General features: G+C 37.9%; 1 protein-coding gene across 1 annotated transcript in view; it reads right to left on the bottom strand.

The window, feature by feature from the left end:
* The window catches only part of LOC148346226 (exostosin-1), a 190,478-nt gene extending 176,580 nt beyond the window's left edge, over positions 1-13,898 (bottom strand). The window contains exons 1-3 of the mRNA XM_088325091.1: positions 13,617-13,898; positions 8,529-9,009; positions 5,089-5,867 (exon numbers count right to left, since the gene is read on the bottom strand). Of these exons, the coding sequence (XP_088181217.1) occupies positions 5,089-5,867; positions 8,529-8,816 (1,067 nt within the window). The 5' untranslated portion in view covers positions 8,817-9,009; positions 13,617-13,898. The remainder of the gene's footprint in view (positions 1-5,088; positions 5,868-8,528; positions 9,010-13,616) is intronic.
* Between the last annotated feature and the right edge of the window lie 3,448 nt (positions 13,899-17,346).

Below are 17,346 nucleotides of genomic sequence, written 5' to 3'. Positions count from 1 at the left end.
GACTTTTAGCGAAGGAGCCTCTTAAGCGTGCTGTGTTCATTCGCGCCTGCTATTGATTAGGAGCTTCTCCGACTTCAACAGCGCTATTTGCTTTTCTGTAAAAATGATTTTATGAACCGCGGCAGAGAATTAACACGTTTATGTCAACACCCCCCCCCCCCCTGTTAAAAGCAGCAGTTTGTGTTTGTGCCGGAAGGTCTCCTTTGGAGGTTTGACTGTCGTTTTAGCTTCAGGTTTGAATCAAATATTGATTTCATTAAATTGTTTCAGTACTCTATAGGGATAGTGGGTATTATTTAGCGCACAGGTGTCAAAAAGGCGGCGAGACAACACTCAGAGAAGCGCAAGAGACAAACAAGCTGCAGGTTGAATTATGTCAACTTGATGTTGCCAAAGCCAAATGCCTCGAACAAAGACACTGTACTGTATTTATTTCTATCTCTCTCTCTCTTTCTCTCTTTCTCTCTTTCTTTCTTTCTTTCTTTCTCTTTCTCTTTCTTTCTTTCTCTCTTTCTCTCTTTTTCTTTCTTTCATTCTTTTTCTATCTCTCTTTCTCTCTTTCTTTCTTTATCTCTTTCTTTCTTTCTCTTTCTCTCTTTCTTTCTGTCTTTCTTTCTCTCTTTCTCTCTTTCTTTCTGTCTCTTTGTGTCTCTTTCTTTCTGGTTCTTTCTCTCTTTCTCTCTTTCTTTCTGTCTCTCTGTGTCTCTTTCTTTCTTTCTCTTTCTTTCTTTCTTTCTTTTTCTTTTTTCTTTCTTTCTTTCTTTCTCTCTCTCTTTCTTTTCCACCCCTTTTCTCCCTCTCTGTCTCTTTCACTCTCCGTGTCTCTCTTTTTCTCTTCCTTTGTTGCTCTTTGTATCTTTCTGTCTTCCTACCCTCGCGCTTTCTTTTCCCTTGTCTCTCCCTCTGTCTTTTCTATTTCTCTTTGGATTTCTTTCTTCCTCTCCCTCTCTTTTCCCCCTTTTTCTTTCTTTGTCCCTCCTTCTTTCTCTTTTTCCTTTATCTCTCTTTTCCTTTCTCTTTAATCTACCCGTCCGGCCCCCGACAAAATGTTTGTTCTATCGTGTGGCCCCCCGAGTTAAAATGAGTTTGACACCCCTGATTTAGCGCTTCCTAGTGGTAAAAACGACGTTCATCAAATAAACAATCTTGATTTGAAAAATGTCAACAATACTGGAACCATCATACAAGCATGCTTTTTTTTATATTTGTAGGTTGATACTGTTGTATTTATTGTACAAAATAAGATATTGACATAGTTGTCTGGCATCTTGCTGCCACGGATACCAAAGTGTCTTTTAAGTCAATCACATAGATATGTTATCTGACTAATACCGGTGAAATGTGAGGTCGGGGAGAGAAGCATTAGCTTGCATAAAAGGTTGCTGTGACAACTCCTCCCAGGAGACCAAAATCGAGAGCTGGTACACATCTCTGAATTTGGCCAGCGAGAAAGCAAGAGGGCATATCCTTTTAAGAAGAACTGGACCAAAACCCTGGCCTGACCAAGTCTCAGCTCAACAAGCAGCCAGAAAACCTTGCCAAGTCAGCAACCAAGCTTGATCGAGCTAGCAGGAACCTCAGAGAACCTCAGAGAAGCCTCGAGCCACCAGCAGTCAACCTCTGCTTCAACACCCTGCACCCAACCGGCTCTCAAGCCTACCAGGATTCCTCATCGCTCTACAGCCGAGGACACAAAGACTGGGCCTTCATCTCCATCGAAGGAGAACTTCACAGAACATCTCGTTGTTGCTCGGTAATGGTATTGGTTTGACTTTAAAGGGGGAATTCTATCAAAATACAGTAACATCATAATCAAGCCAACGTTGTTGTCCATCCAAATGGTTCCAGTTATGTCCTCAACTTCTAGTTGTCTTTGTTTTCATTTCTTATTATTGTTTTGTGTTCTATTCAAGCTTCTTCGGTAGATGATTAGTAAAAGAAAAGTCCCTAAATCCAAGTGTGTGTGTGTCTTGATTAAAGTACTGTAAATTCCGGACTATAAGCCGCTACTTTTTTCCCAAACGTTCAACCCTGCGGCTTATTCAGTGATGCGGCCAATTTATGTCATTTTTCTAACAGCCGCCCGTACAAAAGGTAAGAGTTAGACCGGTGGAATATGTGCGCCGAGGAAGACTGCAACTTCTTAGCTTGTGCACAAATTAAATTAGCATAGACATATCCTCATCATGCAAATTGCAAAAAGAAAAGCACATATGACGCAGCTTTCAAGCTAAACGCAATCGAGCAGTCCGAAAAAGAAGGAAACAGAGCTACTGCACGTAAACTTTACTTTGCGAGCGTGTTGCTAGCGTGTTTTAGAATAAGGGAGCGTGGGACGACGTCTATATGACAAAGTCTCTTTCCCATACTGAAGGAAGACGACTTTGATGACGTCAGTTATAAGGAGGAAGATGAGGACGGTTTACCGTGATTTCTACATGTACGGTATGTTTTTTTTAACAGAGCTGTTTACTGTGTTGCGAGCGTGTTCCTAGCAGCGTTTTGCTACGCTTCACAGGCACCGTTTTGGGATGAAAGTTATAATATTATTTTTCCTTGGATTATTTTCAACGGGACCCGGACTCTGCAGGTCTGCATCAAACCTTAACTACCGGTATCATTTTCCGTTCATTTTGCCGGCTGTGGTTTTTGGACTGTGTACTTTATATTCAGTTACAATCGCGGGACTCAAAGTCCGGTTTGGGCTAATTTTGTGATTGTGTTACATGTTTTAATGTGGGCGCATGCGGCTTATATACAGGTGCGGCTTGTGTACGTACAAAAGCGGTTATCCTCTTAAAATGTGGTGGGTGCGGCTTATAATCAGGTGCGCTCTATAGTCCGGAATTTACGGTATATTGAACTATCAAAACAGTAAAAAGAATTCACCTAAAGTGTGTGTAGCCACCCTTCAGGATAACTAAACAACGTTTTTTCCTGACATCATGATCTAAAAACGTATATGATGCTACAAAAAGGCGAGACGAGTTTAGAAAAGAATAAACTCAAGTTTTTGATTCAATTGGTCGATAAATTCTTTGTTAGAATAATTTTTTTACCACCCATATTCGCTACTACGGTGAAATCTACTGGTCAAAAAATACACACTGTCCCTTCAAAAGAGAAAAAAGTAAAGTATTACATAAAAGGGTCCATCGTATCCTCCAATTTTTATGAGTTTGGCCTTTAGAAGAAAAGTTTTGCACACCTCAATTAAATTATTGGACTATACCAGAGATTGGGAAGTTTTTGTGCTTAAAAAAGGTAATAAGCCAAATATTTGAGGTTCATTTGGCCATTATTTTTCCATAAATAACGATTTCAAAACAAGGTGGGAGCAGAGTTATTTATAAAAATGTCACTAAATTCTGCAAATGAGAAGGATACAGATGTATTTACTAGAGGTTAACCGATTATTGGCACTGATATTTCAAAATTTGTCAACTATTGGTATTGGCATTTTTTTTCATTCGACGAGCCGATTATGAAGTCTCATGCAGCCGAGACTCTCTCTCTTTGCTCCTACTCCACACCTCCCCTCCTCCTCCTTCACCCCGCGTCTTCTGATTGGATAAGCGACCGGAGGCGGAGCCAATAAAGCAGGAGAGAGCTCAGCTAACTTGTCCCTACATGCCTGTGTCCATGATAGAAAGGCCTGTTTGTGATTAAGAGGTAACGTAAAAAGTGTAGTTAACTTGTTTTAGGAGGTACGTTAAGGTGGAAACTGATAAATTAGCTTTTATCATAACATGACTTCGTCAATCAAGCGTGTCTGTCTGTGATTGAGAGAAATGAAATGAAATGAAATGATCTGCATTTATATAGCGCTTTTCAAGTCAATGACTTCCCAAAGCGCTTTACAATGTGCTCCACATTTCCCAATAGCGGCCTTGCAGCCATGTAAGGCGCTAACCTGCTTATTGGGGGTATTAGGGGTTCAGTGTCTTACCCAAGGACACTTCAACATGTAACACAGATTCGGGATTCGAACTGGGATCCCTTGATCCCAAGACGAGCGCTCTACCTCCTGAGCCACTGCCGCCCTCAGAGTAGAAAAAAGCATGCTAATGTGGAAGTGATAAGCTCTTACCATAACATTATTTGGTCAATTTGGCTCTAAAACAGCAGTGCCCACATTTTTCAGAGCTCCATTGAAATCCGGTTGTCTTTTAAAGTTAATTTAAGTCAGCTATTTCAGTTATGATGTACGTTTATATCATTTGTTGCTAGGTCTTATGTTGTTTTCTGCACTGTTTTTGTTTTAAGTGAAAGATAAATCACGTTAGTTGTGTTAAAATTCTACTTTATTTAATGTATAAAGTTGTTGTTTTTTTAATTTTTGAAAATAAATCTTTTTGCATCATCAATTTTTGAGCTTTACAGTAAATAAAAATCGGCAGCAAATATCAGTTGGTGGCTTCCGTTTAATACTAATAATCGATTTCAGCCCTGGAAGACGCATATCAGTCGATCCCTAGTATTTACCTTTAGCTATGTAATTTGGTACAGTCCTAACTTTGGGAACCCAGTGGACATTATTTGTACTCATTTTATAGATCCGAATCTTCGACATCTTTGAAATCTACAAACATCTGTCTCCTGTCCTCAAGTACGTCGTTTGTGAATGTTGATTTTTTTCATAATTTGTGCAAACTACGCTTGAAAAATGGTAGAAAGATAGAGCTATACGTTCCTGACCCATGGGCTATACTATGTGGAGTACAGTGTATATATATATATATATATATATATATATATACCACAGCCGTATCCCCCCAAGTCGGAGGTGGCTAGAGTCATTTCTGAATCCTTTAGGGAGATTGATTTAGAGGAGGGGATTCCCAGCCCCCTCGCTCAACCCAACTGAGGTGTTGGGAGTCATTAGGTGACCAAACCCCCCAATTCCAACCCCTAATGATAAACGTCAAGCAGTGAGGCAACGGGTACCAATGTTTAAGTCTGAGGTATGACTCGGTCGAGGCTTGAACCACAACCTCCCAGTCTCGGGGCGGGCGCCATACCCCCAAGGCCACCGAGCTGGCTGGAGTACAGTGTAAATGTGTTATATGGGACAAAAGTTGTTCTTACTTTGCGTATTCTTGGTTGTCATGGTCGCAGCGGGAGTCCTTGTGCTTCTCCCAGTCTTTGCCGTGCTTGCAGGTGGTCAGCAGGACAATATCTTCCCCATTGTGGATATGATACAAAGCGTTCCTGGTCTCAGAACCGATCCCTGTAAGGTAGCGCTTCCCTTTGAACACCAGTAAATATCGCCTGAATATTGAGGAGGAGGTCCCCACTTGATTTCCGGCAGCGTCCGATCCCTCGGCACCCAAAACGGTCCCTCCTTTGACCGCGTGGTCTTTGGAGAACAAAGGTATGGAAATGTCAAAGCTTGGTCTAAGGTTAGCAACATCAGCACTGGCTTTGGCCAACATGGCCTGGCCCACCTCGAAACCCAAATCCTCCGTGTAGTCCGGCCAGGTACCAGAGTACAGGTTAAAAATGAGGTGATTCCTGCCGTCGTTCCACGTGGGCAAACTCTGGATCCGCGTCCTGGCATTCTGGACGAACTGGGCCGAGAGACGGTCACGGTCCAGGGTGTCCACGGCCAAGACAAACAGGCAAGCCTTCGAGGGGTCTGTCGTGTAAAAGCGGGACTCCTGGATTGAAGATAGAATCTTCCGGTAGGTGGCGGAGATTTCGTCGCCCTTCTGCGCCGGGTACACGTAAACTCCGAATTGTGGATGGCAGCGGGCAAAGTCGAAGCAAGTTTCCATGCGGCAACGTTTGTTCTTGTAGAGGTTGTCACGGACGGAGCGTCGCTCTCTCGGTGAGCTGTGCTGGTGGTGTACCTGAGGACTGTCCTCCTGAAAAGCAGATCCAAAAACATCTTCAAGAACTTGAATATTTGGACGGAATAGAGAACATATGTCAAACTCAAGACCCGCGGGCCAAATCCGGCAACTAGAAGGTTTTCTTTGGACCCAGAGATGATCTTGATTCATTATTGTATCATACACAAGCTATCGTTGAGTACTTGTTTTCACTGAATGGGACTTCTCCCTGCACTTTATTTTATTGAAGTTTAGTAAACAATAAAAAAAAATGCTATTACTTTTTCTTTGAAGTACAGTGCCTAATGAAAGTATTGCCCCTACCCCCCCAAAACCTATTGTCATTTAACTACATATCAGGCTTCAACTTGAAGCTAAAAAAAAATCGAAAATATTTTCTAAGAATCAACGAAATGTGACAACAACAATCATGAAGCTGACCCAAATTTTTTGAACATTTTATATTATATTTACGAAAAAAAACTCTAAAAATAGGTGTTGCTTAATCATTGGCCCCTTGTTTTGTCAGCAAGATAACCTGCAGTCATACAGAGCGAAGATCTGTGCAAGACAACTAGTGGTAGTACTCTGCATTTAGCCCTTTCTTAAAGAATAACAAAATGCTTATATGGTGTTTGCAAGAAGCCTCATAGGAGACACAAATAACATGTGAAACAAGGTACTCTGGTCAGAGCAGACCAAAATTTACGTTATGTGCTGAATGCAAAGCATTACGTTTGGCGTTCAAGTCAAACTGCCCTGAAAACACTATCCCCACTGTCAAACATGGTGGTGGCAGCATCATGGTCTCGGGTTGGTTTACTTTAGCAGGGACTTGAATGATCATTAGAGTTAATGGGAAAATGGATGAAGCCAAATGAAGGGCGAATCTGGCAGAAAATCTGTTGTAGTCTGCAGGAGACCTGATAATGGGCAGGTTCACCTTCCAACAGGATAACGACCCTAGAAATATAGACACACCTACAATGGAATGGTTTCAAACTAACAATATAGATTTGTTAGAATGGTCAAGCCAAAGTCCAGACCTCAATCCTATAGAGCATTTGTGGAAAGATCTAAAATTGCACAAATGCAGGAATGTACTACAATAAAACCTCGGGTGTAACAAAGACCCAAACCTTGAGTTCTTTTTTTAGGTTTAAAATAATAATAAAATAATAATAATGTAAGTAGGCTTTGTAATGCTTCATTGAGTCAGCGGACCAGCGTTTGACGTGAAGCATGTGAACGCCTGCATGGACCAGCTGGCAGAGATGGGAAACTGCGTCGTGGCCGTCATAGACTTTCTGGACTAGTTTACAGGCTGGGGGCGTCGTTGCTCGCATGCACTTTCCGGACAAATTTTTAACATGTTACCTAGTGTTTACTATGCTTGTGTATAGTAATGCTAATTGTGATTCACCCTGGTCATCCTGAAAGGGGGATTACCACTTATGAGGTCCCTTCTCAAGGTTTCTCTTTTTCCTCACGCTGAGGTTTTGAGTTGTTCCTTGCCCGCAAGTTGGTTTAGGATCAGGTAATTGTGTCATTGTAATCCTGTGCAGTCATTTGAGACATTTCTGTGATTAAGGGCTATATAAATACCGTATTTTCCGCACTATAAGGCGCACCTAAAAGCCTTTATTTTTTTCAAAAGCTGACCATGCTCCTTATAATACAGTGCACCTTATATATGGATCATTATTAAGTCGCAAAGTCTTGCAACTAAGGCAAGCAGCCGCCGAACTAGATTTTCCCCCGAAGGCGAAGTCGTCCGCGGTGTCAATCATCATTTGAATCATTCACTATTGGCTAAAGTTATTCGGAGCTAAAGGGGCGGATCCTTTTTAGCATTTACAGGCTCGCATAGGCTAAAGGGGCGAAACAAAGCCTGCAATTGGCCGAACAAAATGAATGTGAATCACACGTTGGGTTGCACTACGGCATAGAGAAAACATTTTTTACTATTCTGTATTTGTAAATCTTTTACTCTCCTGGATTTACTACACTCACGGTTGTAAGAAGACCATGGTTACGTATCATTATTGAACGTGATGGCTGCAAGAGAACTTAGGTGAGCTATGCGGCTTTATATTTTCCCGGTATCTTGTTTTAGAACGATCTTGAGGTTTCTGTCATGAGTCTATTTTTGAACTCAATTCAATTAAAAAGTGTTTATTGTCATAAGCACAGTAAAGAACCCCGTTTCCCTGCACAATTAAATTCTTACTTTGCTGTCCACACAGTTGCCAGCAAAAAAATAAAATGGAAACTAAGAAATGATATTTGGAACGATGCATTTGAGTGATTGGTGACATCATACAGACACTGTTTCCGTTCATGTCTGAGACACGTATTTGCTCCTTTGCAAGCTTTGGGAATGTTAAGGGGGTAATAAGTTTGACTGAACTATCTGACTGTTTTGTCGACGTTCCCATTGTAGCGCCTTATAATCCGGTGCGCCTTATGTATGGAAAATATAGGACCAAAAACTATTTTTGGGGGGTGCGCCCTATAACCCGGTGCGCCTTATAGTGCGGAAAATACGGTAAATATGACTTGACATCTGAGCTCCTCAAAAAGATGATCAATACAGCATTGATAGAGGTTCTTCGCAGAGGATAAAGAACATGTGAAAATAAGCAGGGTAAATTTGCAGAATAAGTTAAAACCTTTAAGCTGAATTTACTTTACCTCCTGTTCTCCTCCCTCCAAGTAGGGCCCCAGGAACTGGGTCAATTCCTTATTTTGGGACGGAACCCAGCGAGGCAATGTTGAACCGGGCCCGGTTCGGTCCACCTCCTGGATTTTGGTGTACTGTTGGTAGCGGTAACGATCGGGGTACTCGGGCAACTGTTGCCGACGGTTCCAACGCTGTTGCTGTTCTTGCTCAAAGTCAGCGATTTGAAGAGCCCACATATAAACGAGGAAAAGAAGAGCGACCCCCACAGACACGAGCAGGTACCGCTTCTTGGCCTGCATGTGTGCTGCGGGGGTAGGGAGAGGGAAAAAGGTGGAGGGTGTGATCGGGATGACGAGGAAAAACGGTGGGTAGGGTGCCGGGGAGGAATAAGTAAAGGGAGGTGAAGGGGGAGGTTGGCTCAGGTCAAGAAGACCCCACTAGGATGATGGCCGTTGTCACACCATGGTAGTCAGGGAGCTGGACTCCGACTCACTGAGGATGGTGAGAAAAAATGTCAAATGAATACCATGAATCACTGCAACAGGTAATTACCTTTAAATTGAATTTTGAAATAGACACTCAGCTAGAGGACGGAGTGAGATTCAAGCACAGTGATTATGTAGAAATGAATGTATGATTAAATCAACACTTACTGATATATAGAAGATTCGTGAATGAATCATATGAAGCCTCAATTTGACATAGTGGAATTTAGACAAGTCGAGTCCTGTTTATTCGGAAAGCCCTTAATACCGATGAGTCTCGTTTTGTGATTTTTTTTTTAATTTTGGCATTTATTTCGTTGTCATTTGTCATGTATTTTGTAGTGCATGTTCTCGTGTAGTTTGTCATCTATTTTATTGTGTATTTTGTTATTTATTTTGTCATCTATTTTGTAAGAATATTCCTGAACTTTTCTTGTCATTTATTTATGTGATTATTGTTTGATATTATTTTTCCTTTTTTTGTCATTTCTGTGTTTATTTTTTTTTTATTTTTGTTGTGTATTTTAACGCTATATTTATTCATTTATTATTATTTAGTATTTCCCATGTAAGGATTGTTTTTTTATTAGTAGTATTTATTTAGCAATCTGGTAATTTTTTGTTGTGTATATTTTGGTGTATTTTTGTCATAACATTTTTCATTTATTTATTGATTATTTTGTTTATTTAGTGGTGTATTCTAGTGTACTTCATCATGTGTATTGGGTATTTATTTTGTCATCTATTTTGTAACAATATTCCGTAACTTTTCATGTCATTTATTTATGTCATTATTGTTTGATATTATTTTTCATTTTTTTCATTTCTGTATTTATTTTTCTGTGTTTTTTGTTGCGTATTTTATCGAAATATTTATTTATTTATTTTGTCAATCATTCATGTGTTTATTATCTTTTTATTTTAGTGATTATTTTGTTGTGTATATTTTTGTGTATTTTGTCATAACATTTTTTATTTATTGATTGATTATTTTATTGATTAACTTTATTATTTTTTCGGTGTTTATTTAGTGGTGTATTCTAGTGTACTTCATCATGTGTATTGAGTATTTATTTTGTCATCTATTTTGTAACAAAATTCCTTAACTTTTCTTGTCATTTATTTATGTAATTATTGTTTGATATTATTTTTCTTTTTTTTTTCATTTCTGTGTTTATTTTTTTTTATTTTTGTTGTGTATTTTAACGCTATATTTATTCATTTATTATTATTTAGTATTTACCAATTAATTATGTATTGCTTGATTTTTTATTAGTTGTATTTATTTAGCAATCTGGTAATTATTTGTTGTGTATATTTTTGTGTATTTTGTCATAACATTTTTAATTTATTTATTGATTATTTTGTTTATTTAGTGGTGTATTCTAGTGTACTTCATCATGTGTATTGGGTATTTATTTTGTCATCTATTTTGTAACAATATTCCTGAACTTTTCATGTCATTTATTTATGTCATTATTGTTCGATATTATTTTTCTTTTTTTTTTGCATTTCTGTGTTTATTTTTTTGCGTTTTTTTGTTGTGTATTTTAACGCTATATTTATTCATTTATTATTATTTAGTATTTACCAATTAATTATGTATTGATTGTTTTTTTATTAGTAGTATTTATTTAGCAATCTGGTAATTATTTGTTGTGTGTATTTTTGTGTATTTTTGTGTATTTTGTCATAACATTTTTCATTTATTTATTGATTATTTTATTGATTAACTTTATTATTTTTTCGGTGTTTATTTAGTGGTGTATTCTAGTGTACTTCATCATGTGTATTGAGTATTTATTTTGTCATCTATTTTGTAACAAAATTCCTTAACTTTTCTTGTCATTTATTTATGTAATTATTGTTTGATATTATTTTTCTTTTTTTTTTCATTTCTGTGTTTATTTTTTTTTTATTTTTGTTGTGTATTTTAACGCTATATTTATTCATTTATTATTATTTAGTATTTACCAATTAATTATGTATTGCTTGTTCTTTATTAGTAGTATTTATTTTGCAATTTGGTAATTATTTGTTGTGTATATTTTTGTGTATTTTGTCATAACATTTTTAATTTATTTATTGATTATTTTGTTTATTTAGTGGTGTATTCTAGTGTACTTCATCATGTGTATTGGGTATTTATTTTGTCATCTATTTTGTAACAATATTCCTGAACTTTTCATGTCATTTATTTATGTCATTATTGTTCGATATTATTTTTCTTTTTTTTTTTGCATTTCTGTGTTTATTTTTTTGCGTTTTTTTGTTGTGTATTTTAACGCTATATTTATTCATTTATTATTATTTAGTATTTACCAATTAATTATGTATTGATTGTTTTTTTATTAGTAGTATTTATTTAGCAATCTGGTAATTATTTGTTGTGTGTATTTTTGTGTATTTTTGTGTATTTTGTCATAACATTTTTCATTTATTTATTGATTATTTTATTGGTTAATTGTATTATTTTTTTCGGTGTTTATTTAGTGGTGTATTCTAGTGTACTTCATCATGTGTATTAGGTATTTATTTTGTCATCTATTTTGTAACAAAATTCCTTAACTTTTCTTGTCATTTATTTATGTCATTATTGTTTGATATTATTTTTCTTTTTTTTTGCATTTCTGTGTTTATTTTTTTTGCGTTTTTTTGTTGTGTATTTTAACGCTATATTTATTAATTTATTATTATTTTGTATTTACCAATTAATTATGTATTGCTTGTTCTTTATTAGTAGTATTTATTTTGCAATTTGGTAATTATTTGTTGTGTATATTTTTGTGTATTTTGTCATAACATTTTTAATTTATTTATTGATTATTTTGTTTATTTAGTGGTGTATTCTAGTGTACTTCATCATGTGTATTAGGTATTTATTTTGTCATCTATTTTGTAACAAAATTCCTTAACTTTTCTTGTCATTTATTTATGTAATTATTGCTCGATATTATTTTTCTTTTTTTTTTTGCATTTCTGTGTTTATTTTTTTGCGTTTTTTTGTTGTGTATTTTAACGCTATATTTATTAATTTATTATTATTTTGTATTTCCCAATTAATTATGTGTTGATTGTTTTTTTATTAGTAGTAATTATTTAGCAATTTGGTAATTATTTGTTGTGTACATTTTTGTGTATTTTTGTCATAACATTTTTTATTTATTTATTGATTATTTTATTGATTAACTTTATTATTTTTTCTGTGTTTATTTAGTGGTGTATTCTAGTGTACTTCATCATGTGTATTGGGTATTTATTTTGTCAAGTATTTTGTCACAATATTCATTAACTTGTCTGGTCATTTATTTATGTAATTATTGTTTGATATTATTTTCTATTTTTTATTTCTGTATTTATTTTGTTGCGTATTTTATCGCAATATTTATTCATTTATTTTGTCAATTATTCATGGATTATGTTTTTATTAGTAGCTTTTAATTATTATTTTGGTGATTATTTTGTTGTGTATATTTTACCCGAAAAGGATCAGTTTTTTGGGGGGGGTGATCAGAACATCAACCAATACTGTCCATTTCTGACCTACAATATTATTTCAAAGTCTTTTGCACTATACTTTCAATTTCTTGAAATAATTGGAAACTGTTAATAGAGTAATTAATGACTTTGACACCCCTGGACTAAGATTACTCCAAGAGTGTGAAGATTGGTCTAATGATCTGAAACCTCTGTGAGTGATAAGCAGGGTTGGGTAGGGTTACTTTAACTGGATTACTTTCAATGACTTTTGGATGACTCCAATACCAAATATGCTAATAAAAGACAAAAGAAACAAGATATGAATAAAATGATGACTCACAAAATGTGGTAAGCTTTCTCTCCTTTTGTCATGTCCTGCATGGTCGCCATGAGACCCAGCTGGTCCCGCCCCTTGACACCGGCTGACACAGATTGACTTAATTGCGTGTGGGATTCTTGAGGGCTCGTTTTGGGACTGCCCGTGGCGATACCATTGTTTTGTTTGACTCGAGGAAGACCTGTTCATGCTTGTTTGTTCTGAGTTATTGCCTTTAAGCCTGTTTTGTGAGTATTACCTAGTTTGAGTTTTTGATTGCCTGTAGCTTGTTTTGTTTTGTCTTTGGTCCCTGCGTGTTGGACAACTTTTATTTTCTAAATAAAAGTAACAGATCGTAACGCAAATGAGTTCCTGCCTCCTGGTCCGTTCCCTGACACCTTTGATCTCTTTGATCTCCGGCAAAACGAACATAAAATGCGACAGAAACAAAATGAAAATGAATCCAAACAGCTTGCCGACATCATTTTTGCCGTTCCATGTATTCCGTTACTCCCCAATCCTGCACAAAATGTAGTCATTTTATTCATATTTAGTTTCTTTTGTCTTTTATTAGCATATTTGGTATTGGAGTAATCCAAAAGTAATTTAAAGTAATCCAGTTAAAGTAACCCTACCCATCCCTGCTGTACATTTAGAAACTTCGGTGTGCTCATTCAATATTTTTGGTGACTTTTCACCACTTCTTTTATTGTGAAACGTCCTTATCGTGTCAAATTCCGTCCCCTTATAATTACTCCAATGCAAAAGTAATATCAAGCAAAAGTGACGTCACAGCAGAGTATATTTCGAGCGCCTACCTTGTTTACTAGGGAACAACCTGTGGTCGCTGCAAGCCTGGATGCTGCACGCATTCCTCTTCCCTTGTGCACGCGCGCTGCAATTAAGAAGCGCGTGCACGCCACGTCGGAGCGATAGCGGCATTACCGGAGCCCCTTCGTTCTTTCCGCAAAACTTTACCCTTCCGTCGTCTTTCTTTTTCTTTTTTTCCCCCTTCTTTCCCTCATCCGTGGACGACCAAACAAGAGTGGGCGCGCGTCCACGCAGGCAGTGGAGTCACCGCCTCCTCTTGCATCCGCGAGTCCATCCTAGGGCAGAAATCGAAATCGACACTTTTTTAAGGGGGAGGAGGAAATAAAAAGGGGGGGGGGTGTACCTGCAAACTACGCCCACTTATCATCAGCATCCTGGTTTTAGAAGACCGGTGTTCTGCTATATTTTCCTACCGGAGGCTGATTCGACTATAACAGTGATATAACATTTTCAATATTCGCATATATATTTATATACAGGGTTGGGTAGGGTTACTTTAACTGGATTACTTTCAATTACTTTTGGATGACTCCAATACCAAATATGCTAATAAAAGACAAAAGAAAGTAAATATGAATCAAATGATGACTCACAACACGTGGTAAGCTTTCTCTCCTGGCTTTGATCTCTTTATATAATATGCATACATATTTAATAATCTCGCCCAGCAGCAAGGAAGGGTAGAAAACCGAATAGGTGTTATTGAATATATATCATATACAGGGTTGGGTAGGGTTACTTTAACTGGATTACTTTCAATTACTTTTGGATTACTCCAATACCAAATATGCTAATAAAGGACAAAAGAAACTAAATATGAATAAAATTTCTAAATTTTGTGCAGGCTTGGGGGGGAACGGAATACATAGAACGGCAAAAATGATGTTTGGATTTTTTTTCATTTTGTTTCTGTCGCATTTTATGTTCGTTTTGCCGGAGATCAAAGAGATCAAAGCCAGGAGAGAAAGCTTACCACGTGTTGTGAGTCATCATTTTAGTCATATTTAGTTTCTTTTGTCTTGGTATTGGAGTAATCCAAAAGTAACTGAAAGTAATCCAGTTAAAGTACCCCTACCTAACCCTGATCATATAGAATACACGCGAATAATAAAAAAGGTTTTATTAGACCGGAAGTCGAATTAGTTTCCGGTCAGAAAATTCGCTCCAGTGGGAAAATATGTCAGAATACCGGAACTCATTTTCGGGTCTAGTTTTGGGCAGTGTACCCGAAAAGGATCAGTTTCTGTCCATTTCTGACCTACAATATGATTTTAAAGTTTCCTTTTCACTATACTTTCTGTTTCTTGATGTAATTGGAAACTGTTAATAGAGTAATTAAACGCTGATTAAACATTGGAATGACACGAGTCTCTTTTACAGTTCATCGGGTTCTTGTCGCCCCCGTGTGGCGACTTTCCGCATCGGTGTCAATAGTACACGACCGCCGATTGCTTTAAAGCAAGGGGCCCCCAAATATATTCCTGTGGGGGCCACATAACTTTTCCCTTTTCTGTTGAGGACACCCTAAAACTGCCACGTACTAAAATAAATTCAAAATATTAATAAAAGATGTACTAAACATTGATCATTTAATTATGTGGTTAATAAAAATTAACATAGAGGGCGGTCTACTTGAGTTTTTGAAGGTATTAAATCAGGGGTGTCAAACTCATTTTAACTCGGGGGCCACACGATAGAACAAACATTCTGTTGGGGGCCGGACTAGTAGATTAAAGAGAAAGAAAAAGAGAGATAAAGAAATAAGAGAACGAGAAAGGGGAAAGGACAGAGGGCAGGACAAAAAAAGAAAAAAAAAGGAGAGAGGGAGAGAGCGTGAGAAACACGAGATAAAAAGTCGTGAGAGAGGGGGAAAAGAAAGGGAGAGGAAGAAAGAAATCCAAAGAGAAATAGAAAGACAGAAGGGGAGAAAAGAGAAAAGAAAGCGGGAAGGGTAGGAAGAGAGGAAGAGAGAAAAGGAAAAAAGGAAGTTAGAGCAAAATAAGTTAAAAAGACACAGAGAGAGAAAGAGACAAAGAGCAACAAAGGAAGAGAAAAAGAGAGACACAGAGAGTGAAAGAGACAGAGACAGAGAGTGGGAGTGGGAGGAAAGGGGTGGAAAAGAGAGAGAGACAAAAAGAAATACAAGTACAGTGTCTTTGTTCGAGGCACCTGGCTTTGGCAAAATCAAGTGGACATATTTCAACCTGCAGCTCGTTTTTCTCCTGCGCTTCTCTGAGTGTTGTCTCGCGGGCCGGATTCCACCCCTTGGCGGGCCTGATCTGGCCCGCGGGCCGCCTGCTTGACACCTGTGTATTAAATAATAAGTGATCTATGATTCTCCCACTCTCCCCCTCTTTCTTACTCACTCTCCCTCTCTTTCTTACTCCCCACCTCTGACTCTCTCTCTCTCTCTCTCTCTCTCTCTCTCGTTTTTTCTTTTTTGTTCTGTCTCTCGTCTTTCTCTACCTTGCTCTTTTTTCCTCCTTCAATCTCTCAATCTCTCTCTTGCCGTGGATTTCTCTCTCTCTCTTCTCTCTCTTGTTATCTCCCTCTGTTTCTTGCTCTCTGTCTACCGATGGCTTTCTCTCTCCTCTCCCTTTCTCTCATTCTTTCTCTTTCTATAGCTATATCTTTCTTTCTCTCTGCTCTCGCACAACGCAGGATGCCTTGATATCAATGACAATAAACACAATTCAACTACAAAATCCGCAGTCAACCAGTGATAAGCGACGCGCTAAGTAGCGAGGGATGAGCCTAATGTAGTTTTTGTGTTTTTTTTCTCAATATTATTTGTTTTAAATGAATGACGTTTTAAACCAGATAAAATGAACTGTCCCTGGTGTAGCCAGTGCAAAATAATTCCCAAGTTTTTTGTTAATGTTTATTTTCTATCAACAATATGCTGAAGATTTTTTGTGTAATCATATGGAAGATTGTTGGAACATGTAAACCAAAAATTGGGATACCATTGTTATTGTCATGTCCAGAACAAAGGGTAGACCCAATCGCGTTATGTTTCTCACACGAACGAATACGGAAGTGGATCTTCTGTAGTGAGCCATGGCGTTGTCAGGGACGGAAAAACAGGTCGGTAGCCGGGACAGGGAGAGCAAAAGTGTGGTCGGGGTCGGAAACAGGTCGTAAGCCAGGACGGGAGAGCAGACGTAGTCGGGATCAAAATGGGTCGTAAGCCGGGATGGGAGAACAGACGGGGTCAGGAGCAAAACATGTCGTAGCCGGAGACAGACGGGAGCAAAAATGGGACAGGTGGGAGTCAGGGTCGAAAAAAGGCTTGCCTAGTATACACTGAGTTTCCCAGACGGACTGACAACAGGGGACAGACAGGACTGGGTTCGAATAGTGACAGGGAGCCAATCAGAACCCGCGGTGGTTGGTGCCAAATGAGCGGGCACAGGTGAGTCACATCAGTAATCATGACATGTGGAGGTTTTTCCTTATGAGTGTGCATAAACCCCTTATTTTCCACAGGGTTAAATTCAAGAAAATGGACGGCGATAGTAAAAATCTGTGAACTCTAAAACGATTTTTTATGTATTAAATACCCTATTATACATTGAAACCAAAGCATAAACCCTATATACAGAACGGGAGAGCAGACGTGGTCGGGATCAAAACAGGTCATAAGCCGGGACGGGAGAGCAGACGTGGTCGGAATCAAAACGGGTCATAGCCGGAGACAAATGGGAGAAAAAACGG

This window comes from Urocampus carinirostris, chromosome 20 (assembly GCF_059441175.1).
Source record: "Urocampus carinirostris isolate Australia breed hairy pipefish chromosome 20, RoL_Ucar_1.0, whole genome shotgun sequence".
Lineage (NCBI taxonomy): Eukaryota > Metazoa > Chordata > Actinopteri > Syngnathiformes > Syngnathidae > Urocampus > Urocampus carinirostris.
This window is presented reverse-complemented; position numbering and strand designations above follow the sequence as displayed.